This window comes from Pagrus pagrus (assembly GCF_965226575.1).
Source record: "Pagrus pagrus genome assembly, chromosome: 16".
Lineage (NCBI taxonomy): Eukaryota > Metazoa > Chordata > Actinopteri > Spariformes > Sparidae > Pagrus > Pagrus pagrus.
In genome coordinates this window covers 20,997,655-21,022,785 of record NC_140200.1, presented here as the reverse complement: position 1 = coordinate 21,022,785, position 25,131 = coordinate 20,997,655, and the positions used below count along the sequence as shown (strand labels likewise).

General features: G+C 40.2%; 1 protein-coding gene and 1 long non-coding RNA gene across 2 annotated transcripts in view; one reads left to right on the top strand and one right to left on the bottom strand.

The window, feature by feature from the left end:
• LOC311271257 (clavesin-2) overlaps positions 1–23,825 on the top strand; it is a 38,604-nt gene extending 14,779 nt beyond the window's left edge. Inside the window, exons 3-5 of the mRNA XM_084376857.1 lie at positions 13,684–13,794; positions 14,654–14,886; positions 16,086–23,825. Coding sequence (XP_084232983.1) covers positions 13,684–13,794; positions 14,654–14,886; positions 16,086–16,179 — 438 coding nt within the window. The 3' untranslated portion in view covers positions 16,180–23,825. The remainder of the gene's footprint in view (positions 1–13,683; positions 13,795–14,653; positions 14,887–16,085) is intronic.
• Positions 1,591–3,134, bottom strand: LOC311271276. The gene is made up of 3 exons (XR_014624392.1): positions 3,006–3,134; positions 2,636–2,720; positions 1,591–1,708 (listed from the first exon to the last, which is right to left on the bottom strand). It is a non-coding gene; the product is annotated as an uncharacterized lncRNA (long non-coding RNA).
• Positions 23,826–25,131: the final 1,306 nt, after the last annotated feature.

Genomic DNA, 25,131 nt, shown 5'->3' with positions numbered 1-25,131 from the left:
ACCAGAAAATACTGTAAATTTATTACGTGTTGTTGTAAATGTGTGATGTATAATTAATAAAAATGTGCAATGACCAGGAGTTAAAAAATGACTAAATACAAAGTCCTGTTGCTGAAATTAGATAGAGAATCACATGAAGACCTTCCTGTCTTTGCACACTTTTGTGTTTTGTCATTTTTTTACAGTATCGCCAAGTTTTACACATCTACAGAATCGGCACAACCACATGTACAGCAGTTGTGTGTCACTCAGTAAAGACTTCTTACACTATAAAAGGGGATTTTTGCCCATTAGAAAGAGAATTGCAAACATTTCTTTGCATGCACAGGTGATCTTTGAGCTTTGAGTTTTTGTAGCATCCTCCACGAGGTCAACCTTTTTGTTTTTTAATTAAATGCTCTGATAACTACAGGATGAATTGTTGATTACCGCCTTCATGTGTACCTCCTGGATAATCACCTGACTTTTCATCTTGTGCCACCAGGAAGTCAAGGAAGTTTTTTTTTACGTTATAACATCAATTGGATTGATTGGCACTACATTTAGTTTCATGAGGATAAAACTAAATGACTTTGGAGCGCCGCCATCAGGCCATATTTGAATTTGCAGAGTACTTAGGCATAGGCATTTAATTATTTAAATAATCTCACGTGCCAAATTGTCAAACACAGCTTGTTGAAGCTTCTTGTGTGATAAGTTGCTGATTTCCTTTGTTGTACGTCCTTTTTAATTTAGTATCTTTGGGTGTCAGCGTGCCGGGCAGGAAGACCATCAATGTCTCTCTGTTATTTCTCATAGTTAAACACCGTTTTCTCAATTCCTTGCTTTCATTGATTATTCATTTTTCTTTGAGTATGAGTGCACATGTCCCTGTATAGATCCTGAATATCTGCAGATATTTAGACCACATTAACATATACAGTAGTACAGCTCCAGTCAGTGTGGAGTTACTCTGCATTAGCGCCGTTATGTAACATACAGACACCTCCAGAATAACTGGGACTCCTGAGAAAATTGTGCCAACGGCGTCTGCAGAAAACACATGAAGCAGATTCTGACCTACTGTATCTCAGACTTGTTCATTTTTAACGTGTTTCTTAGACAAATTCCTCCTTTTTTAGATTTCCTCCCAGTTTACCTGCAGATAACCGTCAGTAAACAGAAAATGAGACAGGTTTGTTGTGAACGACCAGGTCTGTCTTCACAAACACTGCAGTATTGATTGACACTGTTTCCTTTATCTTGAAACTGCAGCTGGAAGAAGACCTCAGCCGTCTCTCCCACTTCAATAAAATGGATTACACGACGTTTGACTGATATGAGGTTTTGAAGCCCGTTTAAAAAGACGCTGCCAGCAGCCGATATTCTCTGCCAATATCCTGCTTTTGTGTTTGTTTAGTTGGAAGCGTCCTCACCAGAAAACAACGGCATTTGTTCAAACACTCGAAAAGACGTGTTGTGGTGGAGGAATTTGAATAATCAGAGACTCTTTTGACTCGGTGTATAATTAGGCTTCAGGACTCATGACGCAGTGATGAAACGGAGAGGATCGGCCAAGTCGGTCCTCCGTCACTGCGCCTCTCTCCTTCCCTCCGTGTGTTTGGCAGGAGGACAAGATCTGCTGAGCTCCGGCCCACAATCTGGACTCTCAGGTCAACTGCAGCAAACACACAGACGAGGGCCAGCAACCTGGCATAGCTGAGACACACTGCAATAAATGAGGGGGAGAGGGTTTTGTCATTCGTTCAGAGACATTTGAGCTAGTTCTTCAGACAATGTGCTAACAGACAAATACATCTAAAAACATAATCTTCTTAAAGGAATGAAACATTTAAATCCAGTCATTATCTACTTATTGGAAGTGATGGAAAGTCGGGTGAAGATTCGTAGTCCACAAAGTCCATTTGATCGCCACGATCACAGTTGGATATGGACCAACTTCCAATGAAAAATAGCCAGTCTTAGTCACCACAACAGAAAACGTCCGCAGGTCCGGTTTTGACACCACAAAAATGGATGGAGATGTCTCCATGACTCCATAAAAACACCTGGTTTCATCACCAACACAATGCTGGAAATGTTCACAAGTTCACAAGGTTGCCTGTTTGGCTGCCTTGTTGGCTTGTAATCACCATGTTTTATGTTTTGTTTTGTTTGTTTTCTCTGTTGGTTTTGTTGGACAGAAACACTGTTCACACTAATACGCGAACAAAGACGCTTGAAGCTACATAAGATCGATTTCATGGGTTTATGAGCTCTGGAGTGCGTCACCTGAAAATCCTGACACAATCAAGCAGGAGCTGCAGTCTGAGCGGTGCATGAAACAACAAAAGACGCTGACGCGATCGGTTTGGGTTCACTTCTGCTAAAAACAACCACCAGTTTGATGAGGCTCTGGCTGATGTCCGGATGCATCGGCATATTAATGACCCTTTGTCACTGGTACGTGCGTCTGTGCCAGCTGGACCAGTCGCATTTGTGTTTAAGTACTTGTGTCGACCATGTTTTAGGCTTTTCGCTTTAAAACAGGTCCCCAGCTACTTTAGCTGTTTAGGAGAATGCTGCAACGCTTAGTAGATAATGACTGAATTTACATTTTCGGGTGAACTTATCCTTTAAATATCACCGAACATACCTAAAAGCCAAGAGACACATGAATGCTCAGCTTAAATGGAAGTTGAAAACGTCTGTTCAGGTTGAGCAAAACACTCCACAGGCAGCTGAAATGAAAACATATATTAAGTACACACACACACACACACACACACACACACACACACACACACATATATTTAAATGCATGTTTGATCTCTGTGCTGGAGAGAAACTTCATTTCTCTGCTTCCTTCCCTCGCTCAGCTCCTGAGTGGAGTTGCCAGTATTATATTAGCCTGCAGACGCTGCAGTTTAATTGGTGTGACCTTCACTCTCAGTGCGAATCTCTGGCAGGAAAGAAACTGTAAAGTCACTTCTGATACCTTTCACGTCTCTTTATATGTGACAAACCTGCAGTTTTCTGATGTAGAAAGGAAGAGAGTTGCAGTCAGGACTGACCCGGAGGGATTACGCTCTCATTACTTTCATTTAATTTAATGATGAAAGTGTATTTTTTGGCATCTGTTGCTGTTCCTTCAGTCGACGTGTGCTGACACATCTCTTCCTTGCAATCTGCTCTGTGCTCTGATTGGTCTAATTATGCGCACCTGGCAGTGTCTACCTGTTTAAATGAGGCTGGATGGTGATCACTGAGGAAGGCAGCTAAAACGTTTGTGCTCGTGGCTCCTCCGTCATTAGCTTTCAGTCTGAGTGTGAACCAGTTTTACTGCAGTCGGATATTTTAGCGTTTTTGGATTTAGGATGTTGTAGCTGAGTTTATAAAATGGAGGACTTGAAGGCTGTGATAATCTGGGTTGAACCAGGAGGAGGAGCATCACAACACTGACAGATGATAATGAGAATAAATGGTGTATGCTGCTGGTTAGTATCAGTGTTATCGCCATCATAAGGTAACCATAGGGATGGTTCGTAGTCAGGGCTTCACTTCATCGCAAGGAGCTTTCAAGATCAAAAGCAGGATCTGCAAAGTATCTCTATGCCTCTGAGGCAATTCTTCAAATTTGGCATAAACATCCACTTGGACTCAACGATGACCTGATCAGGATTTGGCGGTCACTAGCTTACCGGTAGTCTGCAGCTGCACTCACAGGCACTCATCGTGTGTGCACAGAGATGATACAGCGTCGATGTTGGGTTTATTTTCTTTATTGATTTGTTTGGGACGAGGGTTTACTCAGGACACACTTGAGAAACTAAAACTGGATTTCTGTCTTCCGTTGCTTAGACTTGAATCACTGAAGGGTGGTATTTTTTGTTGAACTCTGGACTGTTTATTTTTGGTGAATACTGTTTGAACTTGACTGACCCTGACATGCAGAAAGCACCCGGGATACAATCCAGCTGCTGTTGCAAAATACCCCCAATCTATTTAAAGAAGAATTTGAAAATGTAAATCCCAGTTGTCAGGACATGAAACCAACGAGCTGTTGATTTTTACACATCCAGATGAACAATGACATCGTAGTGTTTGAATCAAAAATGGAACTGAATCATGGAGTTGGAGAATCATGACACCTCCAGTACTTAAAGTAGTGCAGTGGGGATGGCAATCATTTTAGTGAAGATACTTATTTTTATCATCGCTGTTCCATCATGTGGACCTCCATGCTTTTTTCTTTTCTCCCTCTCTTTCTCCTTTAGTTTTTTTGTCATATTTTTTGATATCTTACCTTTTGCCACCTTTTGAAACATTTAAATCATATGAAATATTAAAAAACAATTGAAGAGAAATGAAAATATAGGAAATGACTATTCACTAATCACATTCTACTCTAATTTGAACTCAGATAGGCACTCTAGTGGCTTATTTAAAGTATTTATGTCAGCATGTGTGTGAGAACGTGTCGTTACTGTGGAGTTGCATTGCTCTGGTGTGTTTCTAATGACCTGACCTGCTGGCAGTCAGCTTCGCCTGTGTTCAATCAGGCCCGAGATGACTGACGGAGGTGCACCTGTGGAGTCACCCACATATGGGGTGAGTCATCGTGCCTCGTTTCGGCACCGAGGAAAGTCCAACACGGATGGAAACGTTTTCTCTCATTGTCTGCGCAGCCTTGTTATTCATCAGATGGAAAGATTATTTCCCTGATTACAGCGCCAGAGAAGAAGACAGACAAATGACAGCTCACCCCTCGTGAATCATTGTGGTGTTTTTTTAACACCTCACATGGAAACCCCCCCAAAAATGTAAGTTCCTTGTTAACTAAGATCAGACTAAGATATGATTGAAATGATATTTGAAGGAACAGATGGGATAAATGATGTGAGCGTGACGATGGAGAGAAAAGGAATAGGCCTGACTGTATGAAAGGTTCAGAGGTGCAGGCAGAGATGGAAACATTGGAGTAGCAGCAGCAGCAGGAGGAAGAGGAAGAGGAAGAGGAGCGCTGAGTGGACACAGATGAAAGATGGAAGAAGTGTCCATTCGTCTTTGGAAAAGTGAACTCAAAGGTCTAATTTATCACATAAACTAGTTTGTCTTTGACATTTTTTAGGGATTTTCTGACTAGAAGTGACACATGGGTAAAAATGTTCAACCCACAGAGACGAGCGAAGCAGCTCTGCTCTCTGTTTCCTGTCACACACGGTTAGATTCACTGTTGATTTACCTCCTTCTTTTAAGCCCAGCATTAACTCCAGTCAGAGTCTTCTCTTTAAGGTGGCCTTTTAAAGAACAAGCCAGCAGCAAAACAATGTCATCACTCCGGGCTACACTTTACATCCTGCAAAGAAAAGCACTCAAATGGATGTCTTCCTCTTTTCTCTGAACTCACTGTTTCTCCCTTTTTTTTCACTGGAGGACACGTTTACTCATCTTCGGGTGGATGGGAAGTGACAGGAGCAGAGCAGAGCAGAGTGGAGGGAGCTCATCAACCTGATGTGCTGGAGAACGACTGAGAAATCATGACAGAGAGAGAAGATGTATGACCACAACCCCGACACATATAGAGCGGTAGACGACACATGTCAGATGTTGTAACATCAGCTGCGTGCCGGTAGAGTGCTGATGGACCCAGAAATCCTGGATGTTGCAGATTATTCAAACCAAAAGCTGGAAGTTCAGTTTGCAGTGTTTGAGGTCTGTCTTGTAGAAATCACACATCAGGGGAGAGAGAGATTTATAAAACGGATCGCAGATATTCTTTACACCTAGCAATTCAAATTATTTATTTATTTTTTATCACTTTTTTCATTTGTAAAGAAAAAACTAGGATACTTTCACCAGAAAGTTTTATCCCCAACAGTCAGTACACAAGCCCTGAGTGGGAAGGAGAAATTCAGGTGATCCATTGTAAAATTTAAGTTGTTGTTGTTGTTTTTCCCCCATCTGTGAAAGCAGGTTAATAAAAAGGTTAGAGATACAGATAAAATGTTTTGCAAGGAACACAAAGGATGTGTGAATAAGTGGTGCACTGACGCATACTGCCAGCAAAAATATTCAATAAAATGATGGCATTTCTGCCATGTTAGAAACCCATAATATTTTGCCAGACCTTGTTTTTTTTTTTGTTCCAAGTATAAAGTGAGGAAGCCCTCAGAGGCAAAGAGAAAAAGAAACATTCTGGTGACCCAGAGATTTTCTTTTTCATCTGTGAAAACAGGTGAATACAAAAAAGGTTTGGAGCGTTGAAGAGTTTTGAAGAGGAAAATAAAGTGTTTTGCCAGGGTCAGTTTTCTTTTCTATTTAAAGCTGTGAAAACAGGTCCCTCACTTGCAAGTAGTGGACTTACTGCCAACATTTCTGTCATGTTAGAATAAAAAATGATATATTGTATTATACATGAATTGACCCTCCAAGCCAAGGAGAAGACAAATAAGGAGAAAACAAACGTACTGATATTCCATTTTACATTTTTAAGTTTAGTATATATTTTGTGTGAAAACCGGGAAAACATTTTGTTTTATTTATTGATTTTTTTGTTTTGTCGGGTAAAAAAAATTGCCTTTATTTTCCGTGGAAAAAAAGAAAAAGTCAGCCTCGGGTCTTATCTACGTTTGAGGCTCACTTCATGTTCTTGTGACCAGACTAGAGATGGAAACTGAAATGAAGTCATTCCAGCCAGACATTTTGAGGCAGCTCGGCTCATGCATTGCTCAAATGTCTTCAGTGGTTTCGCCGGCTGTATCTGTGACTGGCTGGATGATGAAGGCTCGCTGAGGGGCTGATGTGGATCTGTTTCCCGTCGTCTGGTTCCACCCTGCCTCGCGCCGCTGTCACAGCTCCCATTTGATAAGCTAAATAATAAATGAGCAGCCGGTGACTCACAGGTTGAATCTCTGTGAGACCTGATGTTACAGCTTCAGCAGGTTCAGCTGTAGGAAACACTTCGTACATCACAGACAGAACAGCTTCCCTCCGTCTTCCTCTTCACATGAAGGCCGTCTCTGCTGTCATCCTGACAGACGTCGTCTTTGTCTCCTTCTTCCTGTTTCCTGCTGCTGCTGCACTTTTACTTGAGATTGATTTCACAGTCGAATGGTTTATTCTTTATTCTACATGTTGCAAGAAAATGTTAATGTTAATGACCTGATTGATTTTATTTTATTGATTTTACTTTATTATTGCATCGATTGCCGTGGATTCAGATCACCTGTTGCAGGTGTGAAGACTGACTCCTAATAATAAATGAGTGAAAAGCGGCTTGAGGCGTTCCCCTCCCAGCCAATCAGGGTGTGACCACGCCCTTTTGTGAAGTCTTAAGAGAGGTGGGGAGTGACACGCTCAGGTCAGACTCATTCTGATTCCGTTGTTGACACCATCCGAATGCAGACTTCATCCGAACAGACTGTCAGCCAGAAACTCTGCTCTGTCCAGGTCCTAGTTGAGATTTCTTTGCTGTCCTTGTTCTTTCTAGTTGAGGGAAATTATGAGCATTATACAACCTGGATGAGTGGCCATCAAAAGTCCCCTTTCAACTAGGTCACCTGCATCAGGTCGGGCATGTTCGTGCAAGAGTTTTGCTTTCAGTTGCCTGATGCCTGCAGGTTTCTTTTATTTATCTTGACTGAAGCCCTAGATACCCAGGGAAGTGATTCACAGCTGAAGGTGCTGAGGGGTCAGTCTATATAATGACGTCATAGTCACTGGTGCGTGACATTCATGTTTCTGTTTATAAAATACCTGAAATAAAACCCCACATCAGCCAGCTGCTGGTCAGCTTAGCTTAGCACAAAGGCTGGAAACATGGAGGAACAGTTAGCCTGGCTCTGTAAAGGTAAAAATGTGCCTGCCGGCACACCTAAAGCTCACTATTTAACACACTACACCTCCTATCGCTTTGAAATCATCCGTTTCAGTTGTAAAATGCTCTTTATTTTGTCCTCTGCAGGCCGTTGTGATCCTGATGCCGCAGTCCATTGATACTGGAGTCAAAATGTGAAAGATGCTCGGAGCAAAGCTTGTAGTTTGTGTTTGTGGTTATCTGTTAAAGGACACATCAAGGATCTTTTCGGGGGGCTCAGAGTAACCAGAGAGCAGCTTTTTATCCTGCCCGACAGACATTTCAGTAAAGAAGCAGCTGTGGCCTCCGATTGGCTGACTTCATCTGTTCTTTGCTTCAGCCGTCGCGGGGACACGTCACATGTCATGACCGCTCAGTGTGTGTGTGTGTGTGTGTGTCAACAGACTCTCAGTGTTTAACCCACAGTGGTAGTGGCAGCTTGTCTGTCTATGTGTGTGTGCCCTCTGGATCTGTGAGCTTTCGTAACAGCAGCACACCAACAACATATGATAACAACACTGATGCTGCGTTCAGGTCACGTGGGACAAAAGCAAGTGTTGGGAAAAGCTGTCACACATCAGAAAATTGCAGTCTGTTATACTACTGCTGAGTTTAATTTACATAATGGATTAATAGTTATTATTGAGCTACGGTTGACAGTTTGTCATGCACATGTAAGAGTCAAAAGGGTTTTTGAAATTTGGATTAAAATTATACATAATATATATCACACATTTCCAAAGCTCCTCCGATTCTTTTTTTTAGATTTTCACTAATGCTTTAGTTTCCTTCATCATTTAAACAAAACTTTGGCCTAATCTTTACCCATATTTAATGCCGCTACGCATCCAAAAGATTGTGTGTCTCTTGCTGCGAGGAGATATAAATCACTGCAGTTTCACTGTAGTAAGAACAGCTTGGAAATTGCCCCTGGAAGCAGAAAATGGGCAGAAAACAAACCAGATCTGCAGATTACAAACCACATTTCCTTTTAAGTTATTAAAAGATATATACAGTAAATCATTAAACTGCAGCGTATATTTTACTGTAAAACAATAAATATGAGCCATCTAGACACTGAACAATAACACACATTATTTAGGGAGATTCTCAGGTGTAACTACCACTCGGACATGAATTGTATTTACAAGTCAGAAACTGGTAATTAAGGTAACTCCTATATGATGTGAACGCAGCGTGATGCTGAGCTCACATGCTGCTAGATGCTGGTCGAGTTACATCTGCTCATAAAACCGGGTGTGTGTAAATAAGAGCCACAGCGATAAATCCATTAGCTTTCAATGCCAAATCAATCGCCAACTATTTTGACAATAGATAGTTTTCAGCTTTTTAGATGTGAATATCTTTTGGCATTTCAAGGCTTTTGAGGACGTCATCTTGGTTTTTGGGAAACACCGATCGATATTTTTCACCAACCAGGTCATTTAAGTGAAGGTCAGGAAATGAAGCAGCCGTCTTTGTGGCGACAAGAAGTGAAACTGTTGGTACCATATGAGAAGCTGTTCTGCTTCTGCATTTTTAAAACAAAAGATCATCATCTCTCCCTTCACTCTGATACAATAAAAAAGATTCATTTTGATCCATTACTGCAGTAAAAAAAAGGCCATCACCAACAAGATTGGCAGCTCTTCAGTGCATTTAGCACGTTATGGCTCCGGGTCAGATTTAGAGGAAAATCTGCTGGATTGCCTCGTGTCACAAAGCAGGAGGTGGGCGCAGTTTCTCTCCAGCAAACCAAGCTATGGAGAGAAAATCATTTCTAATGTGTTTATCCTCTTCAGTGAAGCCACAAGCTCCCAGGAGGGGGAGGTGACGGATGAAGCGACAGAGGGTTTAAAGGAGATTTTGTGGAAACACAATGTGTCTGTATTTAAAGGCGATTGTGTTTTTTAAAATGACTCGTCAGTTCCACATGTCGTCCTGTCCGTGTTGACAGACTTTTGTCCTGTCGCCTTCGATTCTCTTCAACCTTTCGCTGCAACTGAACACACTCAGCAGCAACCTGCAGCAGCGACAGGCCAAAAATAAATCAGTCGCTCATTTGTTCCCTCAAACAACAAAGCATAAAAGAAAAATGTCGAAGCCGTTTTGAGTGGCTGGTTTCCGGAGTTGGCTGTTTATATTTAATGAATATTTGAGCTGTTTACTTGCCAACTAGCCCTCACTACAGGTGTCAAAGCTAATCCCCTCTAAACAGGATTCCTATGAAGTTTCTTCACAATTAATGTCAAATCATCAGCATATACTGACATCTTAAACCTGTAACTTGTGTTTGTTTTTGCTGTTGCTGTTTAATGACGTTCAAACTCTGTCTTGTTCACATATTAAATAACCTTTTTGAATAAAGGTAAAGCAGTTTGAATGTCCTGGTTAAGATCGGCAACAATAACAATGGACTAAAGACAAATAACGTCAAAGAAATAGCACAACATGAGCTCCAAGTCAGAGTTAAATACATTTTATTGTCATAAAATCATTTTAAAATTAGGTCAAATGATTTATGAAACCTGTCTAGAACTATGACAATAAATCTAAACCAATAATTGAATGAGCGTAAAACATCAGTATGCCCCAAACACTAGTAGCAAGAAGAGATAGCATTTGCGCATTTTTTACTACGATTTACTGAATTATAGAGTATAATCAGCAGAATAATCATGTACAAGATTAGTTTGACATTTAACTAGTGTGTCCAGCCTGTCAGTGTGAGATTGCTGATGATGTCATCAAATACCAATCAATGGTTCTAAAGCTTTATTTCCCTCATGATTGTTTGACAGATCCATATCCTAGTTGTTGTTTGTGGTTTTGTTTTCTGACATTTATTGGATTATTGGGCTGAATGTGGGGTTTATGGTGTATTAAGAGAGAAGCATTCATACAAATCTGAATAATATGATGCCAACCATGGCTTGATTAGTCCTTCAGCAGGATTTATCTGCTCCTTAGATTGAGGGAGAATATAAATATCAAATTTATTTCTGCATTGGACTCAATTCTGTTCATTGCACACACTCCAAACCCTCTGAATTACTTCTTGATGCATCTAAAAAGTGTTTCTTTCTTCTTCTAAATCATTCATCAGTTATCTTATCATTAGTAGATGTCTCTCAGGGAATCCTGGACTGGTCTTTCAATAAAACAACAAAACAATGTTGTCCAAAGATAATTTCAAAGCCGCTTTCCTCTTCCCCCCGCCTTCCTCCACGTCTTTTATTCCCTCTTGGATCTCCTTTGCCTCGTATCAATCTCCCTCAGACATCACTTTGGTGAGAGCAGGTCAAACATTCAGCTCCTGTTCCTCCTCCCTCAGTCCCCCCCTGCAGCTCATATTCCATTTCCAGTGTTTCATGTTTAATGCAGCAGGTCGCTTCATCAAAGTGAAAATGTCTGTCCGAGCAGAGGGCAGGCCAGAGGCTCAGAGTCAGAGGAGGAGGGGCTGTCTGATCGCGCACTCCCCAAAATAAGCCTCTTTGTTGCTGAATATTTGGAAAACCTCCTGATAGTCAATATTTTGCAGCATATTCAGTAACTGGATTCTCTCATATGGTTTCATATGTATTTTTTGTTTTGTTATGGTGGAAAAACTAACTGACTGAATGTAAATTGCATTGGAGATTACGCTCTGGCAGCATTTTTGCAGCGGATGCTTTTGTATCTTTTGTCAGACAGCAGCAGGGTGAACATACAGCAGCTGGGGTCAGCTGGGAGATGTGTGCAAGTGAGTTTGTTACGTTTCACAAGGTCTCTTTTAGCACAATAAATGAACAAAATGCTATTTCCACCCGCCGCAGATGCCCGACTCTCTGTAAATCACCTCCTTACTGTATCCCCTGTTGTCAAAACTGACCTCCATCGATCTTAGAGGTTGTGTTCAGTCCAGGTTTGGTAAATCTAGTTGAGCTGGGCCCCGTTGCCCCAGGTGACTCCCCCTGTGATCTGAGGTCCTAGTCCAGGCAAAATCTAATGCTGTTGGCTCCACGGCTAAATGAGCCATGAGTTAATTTGCTAGCTACAGCCAAGAATAGCTTGCAAAGAGAAGCAGTTGTCCGTTACTCTGGTGATATGCTGCCCCCTATATTTTTTGGGGCTACCTTTGAATTCTGGACAAATAACACTTTTGAAGGTAAATGCGAGATGTAAGTTCAGGTCACCAAAAATCCTCCTGGAATCGTGACTATTAACATCAAATGTTGTGTAAATATAGCCAGAGATGTCCAGATACAGTATCTTCCTCAAAGCGGACAGTCCGGTAGCCGACATCCCTGCAAGCGGAGTTAAACCACAGTCTGTGACTTTGTTCTTTGTTATTCATGCGGGTCAAACCCTAATTTACAAACCTGGCCTGACCACAGAGACTCTCACTGTCTCGCCCTCTCCCACACACGGCTAACAGCTTTTTTATGTAAACGTCTGCCCCGAGCCGTTTTCAACAGCCAGCTCTGTTATGTCAGAATATGATTTCACCATACTGCTGGACCACAGCCAAATTATGACTCACACACACACACACACACACACAGAGCAGAGTGTAATTATCATAATTGTGTCCAGCGTTCTAGGAAAGTCCGTTTCAGGCCCAGACTGCCCACACTAACCTCTATGAACAAGGACTCATTTCCCTCAGGCGTTGTGCTGCGGCGACTCCAAAATAGACCGGACCATTTCCTACTGACTATGAGATTAGAGCCCATTTACGAAACTAATCTAATGAAAAGGGACAGTAAAGCCACAGAGGTAATTTTTCATTTGCTGGAAGACTGAAAAAAGCCCTCCTGATTGAGACTGCCTCTTTGTTATTTGTGATACAAATCAAAAAACCTGAGAGAGTTCATGAATCATAGTCTAAAGCGTCTGTATCCTTGGGGAAGAAAATCATGTACAGTCGCCCACAATGAATTTGCATCTATTTTAAAGACTGTGACCTGGCCACGTCTCCTAATGTTGTCTGTTAATGATAATATATAAGATTTCTGCATTACAGTATTTAAAAAAGACTTGAGCTTTGTGTACTTATATTATCCCAAATGTACCAACAATGTTCAAACCCAGAGAAATCCACAAGTTTAATCAAGGTAGGTTGCTATAACTTTCCAAAAGAGATACAAATCAGATAGATTTTCATCAGCAATGGTTGTATTTTAACAGTGTATTCATCACCTACTTGTGTTTATTCTCTGCAAACAGTCAAAAATACTTTAAGAGAGTGAGAATACGTTAGCTGTTAGCTTACGAGCAATGGCATACACCAAGGATGTATCATCTGTGTGTTTGAATCCAGGTCAACTCTCACTGAACTCACTACAGACTCTGCTTCTCTTTTTTTCTTTCTCCCCGCTCCTCTCTGTAACGTCACGTTCATGAAGTAAAGTACATTTCGCCTCCAGCTCCAGTCGGCAGTCAACATTACAGAACATAAACATCCGAAAATGGAGCTAAATGGATCGCTGCTGCAGGCAGGTTGATAAACAGGAGGAAAGATAAATCCACTTTTAAATCCCAAAAGTTAAAAATTCATCTCTGAGCTCTCGTCAGTTAACAGCCTGGATGTGACTCTGGGTGTTTAATACTCAAGAAAGTTTGGCTCTGAACCTGATTCCCTCCTCCAGAGCAGCTGAAATTACATCTTGTGTGTCAAAATACTAAGGATGCACAATATATCAGTTGTTGATAGGCAATTCTCAAAGGAAATACTGTACGTAACATCAAAGTAATGATACTCTTTCATTGAGCCTTTCAAACACTCAACAAAAAGACAAAACTGGAACTGGATGGGATTATCCTGGTTTGCCTGTTTTTAACTGTTTTGTTTCTTTTTCCAACAGGACAGTTTTCCTGCCAGATTTGGAGGAATCCACTTTGTGAACCAGCCCTGGTACATCCACGCTCTCTACACCGTGATACGACCCTTCCTCAAAGACAAGACCAGGAAGAGGGTGAGCAGCATTAATCAATAATTCTAGATCAACAATGGACTATATGATTATTTACATATGAAATGGGTCAGTAATAGTGATAAACCAATCCAAATCATCAACCGACTCTCAGCTCATTGGTATTTACAACATCTTCCAGCTTTAAAGCCTGAAACTGAACAACTACAGGGCCTGATATTTCCCTCAAAAGATGGTGGAGACCAAAACAGAGCTAAATGGAGAGTGAATATTGGAGTCACCCTCATCAGTTGGACACCAAATGAGTGATAATGTTGCTTTGTAACTGCTGGATGTGAAAATGGGCAAATGTTATCAAACTGTTTGCCATGTAAAATGTTGACAGGCTTTCCACCAGTAAAGCTTTGTTTTGAAAGAATTGGAGGATTTTTATCAAAAACAAGTGAAGAAATGTTCAACAAATACATTATTATTCTATATGGTGATGAATTGCTGTTGAATCAGATTTAACCTCATTGGAAATGTGCACATATTATTATTAGTTTTCTATGAAATGCAAAAGTAATAACATGTCAATACCCATTTTGCTACTGACATAGAAGTCCATAATAAAGTTAACAGTGCCTAAAACTAAGGCTAATGTGTTACGTGAGTATCATGCCAAGTTTTGCTACAAAGCCTTATTAGGGTACAAAGATATTCAAGATTAAAGTAAGAGCCTTTTGGCAGTGAGAACACCAGATTAAAGCTTCTTAAATTCACGATATGATCTAGATAAATTAAGCCTCTCAGTCTTTATGTTCTTTATTACTCAAAAGATTGAAAAATAATCTGAATCTGACGCTGAAAGAGTTCCTCCTCCAACATGTGGCCAATCTAAACTGTCTTTCTCCTTCTGCAGATCTTCATGCACGGTAACAACCTGAACAGCCTCCACCAGCTGATCCATCCTGAGATCTTGCCGTCGGAGCTCGGCGGGATGATGCCGCCGTACGATATGGGCACGTGGGCGCGAACGCTGCTGGACCACGCCTACGACGAGGAGACCGACTATTGTCCAGAGTCGTACACCCTGTCGGTACAAGACCTGGAGAGAGACCTGGAGAAAAACCTGTCCCCGAAAACCATGAAGAGGTCGGCTCAGCACTATTTCACTTTCATTATTTTTTATTTTTCATTCTTAAAACAAATATCATGTTGGTTAAATGAAACCCTGTGGACACAGTATGTAGGTATATTCACATCACAGTCTTGCTCAGTGTTGGCACAGAGTATCTTTGTTACCATAAAGCTGTGAGTATGTTTGACATTTCACAGTATCATTCCCCCCTATAGGCCACTATGCAGTATGATTCACTGTGACAGTAAATCATCTGACCACCGTGTAACTCCAACTGACTCATTCACTCAAAGACATTTAGACAGCGGAAGAGAACCAACGATATGAGCTCAGACAGCGGCCTGTCAGCCCTGACATATATCAATACATTACAAGTCAGTCATGAATTATCTGACAATTACATCACGTGTTTAAAAATCAAAGTCACTTGGTGGTTCAGTTGCATGCAGTTGCAAACTTTAAGAAGTTACAGTATGAGCATAATGTAAGTATGATCATGCAAAAATACCGTTTGCCATGCAAGATGGGATAAATCTAATGAAGCTCATTCCTGCCAAGATTTATTTTTCTTTAACAAAGTTAAACATTTGACTGCAAGAATAATGCAAAAATAAGCCTGCAGATGACTTATAACTTCCCCTGTTAGTTGGAAAACACAATGGGTCCACATCATATATTCATACAAAGTTCAAGTTCAAATTCAATATCACTGAAAATAAACACTTGTTTTTCTAAGAAAATATTCGGGCGCCTGGCAAAAAAATTGCATTTTCTGACCCCCAAATACTCCTGTGTGCGAGTAACTGGAGCATTCAACTCATTATAGTTTTCATTTCCTTATAAACTCTAATTTTATGCATATTAAATAGTCAAAAACAAGTGGTGAGGTGCAAAAACAGCCTACGTAAAGAGCAAAACGCATACAACTACATAAACCATGAGCATAATTTTGCAACTTAGGGCTTTAAAAAACTATATATTACTGGAAATATTACTGAAATCTCATTGGCTGCATGATGCATCAATAATCCAGAGGCTGGTATGTAAGTGGTTCAGGAGAGAGAGGAAAAAGAAGAGAGAGTGGGTCACATGTCTATATGATCACTCATTGGCTGTTGTAGGCTCTAGGACTGGCATAGAAGCTCCTATCTGCTGGTAATGTAGACCTGTAGCACATACTTACACTGATCATCATGTCCTTTGCTTCCTGCAGGTCTCAGTCGGTGGTGGAACCGGGTGTCCTGAAACGGCCGGACAAAGTGAAGAGCGAAGAGGACAACATGCAGCCGCTGCTCTCGCTGGACTAAACCACACATTCAGCAACAGCTCAGAAGCATACCCGACTCAATATTTATACACATGTAAAACACACTGACTTACCTGTGCACCTGCTGGAAGCGACGCGCGCCCCGAAAAACACCTTCCTCTGGAAAACGCTGCTGCTGCTGTTGGATTCTTGTTTCTCTTGAACTCAAACGAGGCGGACAAACGGCCCCGAGACGCAAAAAGGACGTTTTGTCACATGGAAGGGCATCCTAAGAGCTACTGATGTTGTTCAATATATTTATTTATTTAGTTATTTGTCAAGTGCCAATTCCAACGACTGTAAATTAACATCTTTAAACAATCCAGCCCTTCAGTACGGAGCAGGGGAAAGGAGAACGAACACATCTGTGTGTTTCCTACAGTTGTATAGTATACTGGTGATGAGGGCTGTGGGCCACGCTCCCCGAGCAGCAGTTTGTTTTTTTCTTTGTACAGTAATTTGAAGAAACCGGCTCAGGATTAGCAGAAGTGATAATAATGAGCTTGTTCAACCTCCTGGACACAAAACTGGCAGACAGGCAGGCAGGCACTGGGTTTACTGGGAGTTTACCAGGGGGTTAATGGGCGTCTTCTGTCTCGCTCCAGTTATCTCTCGGTAAAAGCAAACGCCCCCTTTACTATGAGAGTCGGCTCTATGAATTATTATTTTTCCTTTTGGCTATTTTCTCTCTTTTTCTGACCCTTGTGTCATAGAATAGATTATTTCTTCTGCCATTAGGGAAATACAAAAAACGTCTCACATCGTCAAGTATTTGTTTGGCTGAAGATAAATATTAAGAATATGCCTAAATGTAATTTTCTAATAGCAGAGAAAGGGTAAACATATCACCCTCTCCTGTGACACATTTGTTATAGCTTTGGCAATAATGATCTTACTTCTGAAACATTACCACACTAACAACATCTGCTCTTAAACACGTCAGTATTAGAAGATTTAATCGCACATTAAAAGGCCACACTGGCAATTTTTTTTGCATGATTTTGACAATTTATTAAAAGTCACAATGTTTAATCTGCATTATTTAAGTACACTGGTGTTTCACAATTTAATGTATTACTTTATAATCTTAACTCAAGGTCCACACATCTCACATTCAACTACTTATTTCATTTGTGAGCTGTCGTTCAATAAGAAATTACTTTAGGCAAACTCATTTTCAGAGTCTTTTCAGAGCTTTTTAGCAGCAAATTCTTTTAAAGTAAGCACCAATATGTAGAAATTTGTATTTTGTGTGATTTGGTGGCCCCCACCGTCTCTAAGTGCAACACAACTGTCATACATACAAATCACAAACAAACAAAACGGCATGTCCGAACCAGCTATGTATTTAAGTAAATATGTATGGTTAGGCATTTTTGTCATGCGGCAGTCAAAGTTTGCTCAAATTCAAATAACTCTGAACAGTAGCAGCATGCCAAGCTAACGTAAGCTGAACCAGAGACAATAACACCTGGCTGTGACAGGCTAACAGCTAAACCTCTGTAGAAGTGGACCGACTTGGTTCATGACCAAAAGCTAACACAGCCAAACATCAAGCAAGTGCAACAACACAAGGCTATACAAATAACTTGACTTAAAAGCTATCGCCAGCGACCAAAAGTCAGTCTGAAATGCACTCTTATCTCGTGCTTCTCACTTAGTCACTGCCTCTTTTTCTCTTCTTAGCTTCCTCCATCAACGCCGTCTCCAGTCTCTCCATCTCTGTTATCGACCTCTGGACCTGAAAACCTCCTCCTCCCGCTGGTTCAAAGCTGCTGTGACAGCAGTCAGCTAACAGAGCTAATAGAGCTAATAGAGCTAACTTGTCGTGTGCTTTCAGGAAACTCTGCAAATCACAGAGTTGAGGCAGATCAACTGGGGCACATCAGAGGGAAAACTATCAAATATTTTCTCCATAAAATATGGTCCGAGTTCATGAAACTCACTAATAGGTAGTGCTGTAAAGTGTTACGCACTGTGATACTACCGTCTAACTGAAGTGACATAGTGCAGAAACATGCAATAGGGGGCACAGTTGCTAATGCTCAAATGCTCCGAGGTAGTGAAGAAGAAGACTGCTGGCTAGCAAACATCAACGCAAATGAGTTAAAATATTAAAAATGTGGCTTTGCAAATGTTTTTACAAGGAAAGAAAATCCCTCAACACGTGTTATTTGTTGAGGTCTTGTGAGAAACACTGAATGTAAAAATAACTTTTGTTAGTTTACGAGAAAACTTTGCAGGGCACGTTTAAGTCTCAGATGTCGGAGCTTCCTGAGAGCACATGAACGCACCAAGTGATAATGAACTGCAAAGTGATAATGATCAAATACATTCTCAGGCAGTGTTAAGTTAGCAGTAATGTAAACATGACCGGCAGTAAATAGGTTGTTTCAGCATTTATCGTTATCTTCTGTACAGAGCTGTCTCGTCTTTGTTTCATCCTAGAAATGTATTATTTCATATATTTAAATTACAGTATATTAATAGAATTACAGTCAGATTCTTATTTAAATTTTACAGTCAGACACGCAACTGCTGCAGTGTAGATACAGTACGATATTTATTTATTTATTTCTGATTGCTCCACTTGCAGTTTTTTAGGCTGTACTGACATACTTCTGCGTATGAAACAGGCACTAGCCGAAAGTGTCGGCTAAATCACCAACTCACTTCAGGTTTATGAAGCGAAGTGCAAATAGGTATGACAACCCCAAACTTTAAGTAGGCTGAGACTGCCATAATGACGGGCAGAGCAGCAGCAGAGGAAAAGCCAGTCAGGCTGGCAAACATGCAGCCGAGCGGATCACAGAAAGGCCCGGCAGGCAGGAAGCGTGAGGTGGCCGGCTGCAACGAGAGCAGACAGCTGGAATGTTAAACTATCACACCAGCGTACATGACATGTCAACCCCACTCACAACAGCTCAGAGGCTAACAGACCCTGTGCAGAGCAGAGTTAGACTGTGGCCTTGGTGGTTCCTTCTTTAGGCTCAGTGTGATCTGTCTGGTCCCACTGGTTGTTCCATGACACTCGGCCACATTGGACAGTGATATTATTCTCTACTTAAGTATTTCATCAGAGTCCAATCAGAAAATCTGTTATGATTGTTTAATTGCTCACTTATGTAAGTCATAACAGGAAAGTCCAATGTACTTACTTTTTAATTCACATAATAATTGACCTTTTGCTAAATCCTGCTCACATTAGTTGCTGTTGCTACACCCGTCAAGCGACAACAGTAGCAGGCAAACGTCTCTTACTCACCAATGACCCTCGATTTTGTACACTCTAATGACAACTAGCTGATGCTGACACTGTCAACTTTTAAATGGTTTCAGCTGACTAACTACTATATTTATTTTGCTAAAGAAAAGCCCCACGATATTTCTTTCTGTTAAAGGCGGCAACTTTTCACATCTGTTTGGCCAGAGCTCTTATTAAAGTCAGGTGCGTAGGCTTTAGGAGGATCTATTGGCAAAAATTTAATTTAATATTCCTAATCATGCTTTCATTTGTGAAAAATCACCTGAAACCAAGAACCGCTGTGTTTTTGTTAGCTTGGTATGAGCTTTTCACATCTACGGAGGAAACTGGTCCACCATGTTTTTACTGTAAGACAACCCAAACGCTGACTCTGGAGAGGGACTTTCACGTTTTCTGTGCTCATTGCAGCCACTGTAGGGGAGGGTTAGATAATGTTCAGTTCAGTTGGCTACAATCTAAAACTTCACTGCTCGATGTGACTAAATGCTGAACACATGTCCTTTATTTCTACCATGAAAATAATTGAAACTGCAATATGAAACCAAAGTTGACCTTCTGACAAAAAGGAGCCCTGAAGAATCGGTTGGGGAGTCATGTGATGAACACAGTAACACATCTGACAATTCAAGTCACTAGCCCTTGATGTAGCAAGATATAAAACTAAGACATGGCTATGATCTTTTCCTATCTTCAACCAAGTGTTGAGCTGCCTTCAACACAGCTGGCTGCTGCTAACTGTTTGCTAAAAGTTGGCCCTGCAGCTAGTAGTCCAATCGCTAGGGACGTTTTAAACTAAAATTCATACATATTGGACCTTTACAAAGTCATTTAAAAAGGTTCATTTTAAATGTGTCAAAAACAGAAATGGGGTTGCAGAAATGTTGTTTTATTAGCGTGACAAGACGGTCATTAACAGGAAAACACATTAGCAATATTGAATCCAAATGTCTATCAGCATCGCAACTGACAACTTTTTAACTGTATTGCTTCCCTAAAATTTCATTAAGATTAATATTATTTTTGACAAATCTTATTTGTGTTTTTAGCCATTTTCAGGCATCTCCTCCTGCTTCATGAGAAAGGCTGTTGGACCAGTTGAAATCAATCACTGATACTTATTATAGGGGAAATATAGAACTGCCAGTTTTGTGCACGTCAGAGAGACTTTAATAAACTGTGGGTCAGACCGTGTGCATCAAGTGTTTGGTTCGGAAAAATACTAAGATGTTTTTTTTGCAGTAAAAACACAGATACAGTCGAGCAATGACTTAAAGCTTTTACTGTATCAGCGTCAGTCCGAGTTATTCAGGAGGAAATGTGAAGGAAAACACAGATTTGTACCATAAGCAGGGACACACACACACAGACACACACACACACCCACACACACACACAGCCACTGTAGATGCTTCCAGTTGTTAGGATACAAAGTTTACATTAAATAAACATCTGTATACTGCTTGAATATAGCAAAAATGAATCTCACACGTCCTGCAGGTTATTTTTAAGGTTATTAGAAGTTGGTAATCAGAGGCGACTTTGTTCGGTTGTAAAACTTATTGTATGTAGAGGAACTTAAACACAGTAACACACAAGTAAAGACTTTAATTTTATTACAAATATACTTTATCGGGTGATGCTTTGTGCTTTGCCACACATTTAAGATTTTTAAATGTTTTCCTTTTGTCAGTATTTTATTAAAATTGCTATCTACCTTGTTTATTACACAGGTGACAGATTGTTGTATGAATTGTAAACAGAATTATGAAGTTAGAGTCTGTTTTTTATTTTAAGAAATTCAGCATTTCGAATGTTCTCTCTGTGTTGTTGTTATGTCTTTCCTGCTGTCCTTGGAACAAAGTATTGATGAACACATGTCAGAAACCTGTTTTCAATCCAGTATTGATTAAGTCGTCCTTTTTCTGAATTTTTGATTCAACCATCTCCAACAAAAGTGAAAACAAATTATTCATTTCTCTGCTGGTTTTGACTGGAAACTTGGGTTTGTCTTTACATCATGTCCCAGCCAACATGGTGTTTATTAGGCATTAAGCAATGCTGTCTTGTTGTAAACACACCGGCTCACAGGAAAAGGAAGTGTAGAGCCTACGTACTGTTATTCTCCCATGCAAAGTAAGATCTCACAGTGGTGTGCAGCCTGTAGGGAAACATGAATGAAGCATGAAGCCAGTTACATTCCAGCTGAGATTTGCAGCATGAGGTCATTTCCTCTTCCATTACCTCTGACTTCATTCATTTATTAAGACAACTTTCATGCTGGTGAGCCCTGAAGGACGAATTTATCTGCATTTCTCACGTTTCAAACGTTAAATATGATGCTGTCACAATTTGCAGTCCACCATTAGCAGAGCTCACGAGCAGCCTTTGTGCCAAAAAACCTATAATACATATCTATATTTCTTGTGGTGACTAAGCAGTGTGACAGCCTACCAATCAAACACTCTCCCCATGAACATACAGTAGCCTGCTTAAAAGCCTTAATACATTCATTCATAGGAAAAATATTTTCTATATTCACAGAGACAATGTGAGGGTTTTTCCACTAATTTCAATACAGTCATAAAGTTATTGGAGCCATCTAGTGACCATTAGAGGAACTGCATCTTAACGGACCAATGTGTTGATTTCAACATTCAGCCATAAGGTTGACCAACCAACATAACACATGAACACATAAATAGTACTTATATCCACAAGGGGTTTCACAGAAGAGCTGAATAGTCAATTGGTCAACATGACTTACTGCAGTCAAACAGTGTCTCCATCTCAGATACTGATGTAAACAGCCTCTCTGAGCCAACCGAGGACTTGGCCTGGTTGTATTTGAGACCTTTTTGATGAGAATTGATCGTTGTTATTGTTATTGAGTGAAAAAACTTTATGGAATTAGTCAGGGACTTCTAAAATGCAGAAGCGGCGAATGCCCGAATATCCACACCACAATAAAAGTAACGTACGAGACCGGTAACTACTTTATCAAAACACTAACTCTTCCACCTCAGCCAAGCATAAAACTTAACATTTTTAGTTAACTTCATAGGGTTTCCACTGTTTTTAATGCCAAAATTGAAAATGTTCATAAAACAGGTGGATGGAAAACACACTGAACTAGACTGGACTAGACATCACATCCTGTTGGTGAGACGAGATCACTTTGTATGGGAGAAAAACAGCAACCAGATTTTACATTTTGATCTGAACCTGTGATTTGTTTTGTTGGATGTGCATGCTCTTTAACACATGATAAAAAAAACAGTATTTGAAGAGGTTTATTTATTTATTTATTTTAAGCATGATCACCCTTCATTTTGAATTTATTTTGGTACGTTGAGACGGTAATGCTCCTCCATAATGGTGCCAGCTGTGGTGAGCAGACATGTTGAGATGATGAGATGGAGCGCGCTATAACTAGCTCATAACTATCAGCTCCAGACCTCATGTATCCAGATCAGGCCCCAGTTGTCGAGGCACCAGTCTGAGCCCTGATGCTCGTAGTCTCTTCCTCTGCTGTTTGCATTCATCCGGCTCGTATGTTTGACAGTAAATGGCTATAAAAAAAGGGGGAAATATGACCAAAGTGTCTAGTTTCGATGATGTACATGTTCTCTGCTTTCCCTTGCGTCCCTCTGAAACTACTCCGATTAACATAACTCTGCGTTTCAAATTGACAGATATGTAAAACAGGCACCAATGACAGTACATGCGCTGTAAAGATCAGAGAGTTTTGTTCCAAAGTGAGCTGATAAAAGTCGCCAGCTCTGCCAGTAATTTATGACATGAAAAATTCAATCAATCATGTCATTTTTACCTGATTTATTAATTGATTTTCCACCGCTTTTCTTCACATAACGCATCATTATGGCATCAAATCCTCCATCACAAGCTCTGTCGATGTACTACAGTCTTTATAACGATTTATTTTCTTGTATATTAGATTAATACGTTTAATTTCTCGCTGACTTTGACTAATGTTTGATTTATCTCAGCCAAAGCCTCCTCCTCCATTAAAACTCTGATGTATTTCTTCTTGTTATTATTAAGTATATGTTCTTTGGGGATTTTGGACACTGAATGACATTTTTTTTAAATGATTGATAATTTTCTGAAAATGAATGCATACCCTTCAGTTGGTGTTATATTTATTAATTTGTTTTTATATCACTGTTCTTTGATTGTATAGTTACAGTAGGAGCTGTAGGGAGACCAAACTCAAAACTGAATTGTGCAGTTATTAAGGAAAGCCGGTATATTATAGGAGCAACAACTGTTCAGTTAGCAGGTGTTAAATGTATACATGTCCTCAAAGACAATTTGCTGAAATGCATTATGTTAAACAAGCAAAATAAATATGGACACACGTAGATTTTCTCACATTTCTCTCATTTTTCCTGATAGTTGGTGCTTGAGATTTAAATACACAGTATGTAATTTCTGGGCCAGGGGTCAGCATCCTTTACTATATAAAGAGCCATTCTTGCCCCTCTGCCTCGCCAAAAAATCTGTCTGGAGCCACAAGACACAACTTCAAATGTCTAAATTGGCCCATCAAGGTTATTAATAGGCCCTAATGAGCATTCATTAGTATTTTCACATGTGACTACTCTGTAGTGGGCTATTTATGCTAATTATGTACTTACTTAAATGTATGTTCTTTATATTGGAGGATGCTATAACCGACAAAACACGAACCGGAACACTTGAATCCTCCCTGTGTCTGTGCAAATGAATCAAATTAAAAGTAGCATATGTCAGAAATTTTTATATTAAATTAAACATAAGCATCCTAGCTTTAAAACAGTAAAAGTAAAAAAAATTTTTTAAAAATTTTAAAAAAGAAAAAAGAAAAAGGCCAGTTTCTATTTAATTCTGACTAAATTTCATCTCATTGTGAGATAATCCTCTTGTCTTTTTGCCTCAGCCACACAGCGTTCATCCCTCAGGCCTGAACATAAAGCACAACAATATCAGTTCAGGGTCATTCAATTCACTGACAGAAATTACAACTTGCTAGAACAGATAGTATTCTCTGTCTCACTCTGGGCCTGCAGCATTGTGCGTATAAAAATAACCATCATTCATTTTCATGTCATTTTTTGTCAAAGTCACAGAGAGCTACTGCAGAGGAGCAAAAGAGACACATGTGGCTCCAGAGCCGCAGGTTTCTGACCCCTGTTCTTGCATTTAAGGGGATTCAATATCGAAACAAAAGAGGTAAACAGTGCGGGATCATGGGAGTTGTTGTCTTCATTGTTAAAGGTGCAATACGTTGTCAAGAATTGTCAAACAAATAAGGGGTCAGCATATCACCAGAGTAATCACTAACTTCTGCTAGCTAAAGCTGCTGTTAGCTAGTTAGCTTAGCTACTGGTGCAATTAGCACTCATATTAGCTGACTCTGTCTGACTGGGAGTTTAGAGCACTGGGGGATTGTTAGCATGCTAGCTTCAGTAGATATCTGCAACACAATACTTAGATGTTTTGTATTCAATCTCAATCAATCAATCTTTATTTGTACAGCGCCAATTCACAAGAAAAGTCATCTCACTCTCCAGATTGAGCAGGTCTAGACCATAGCCTACTCACTGATTAATTGATTTACAGAGACCCAACATTTCCATCATGAGCACGCACTTGGTGACTGTGTTGAGAAAAAACTTTCTTTTAACA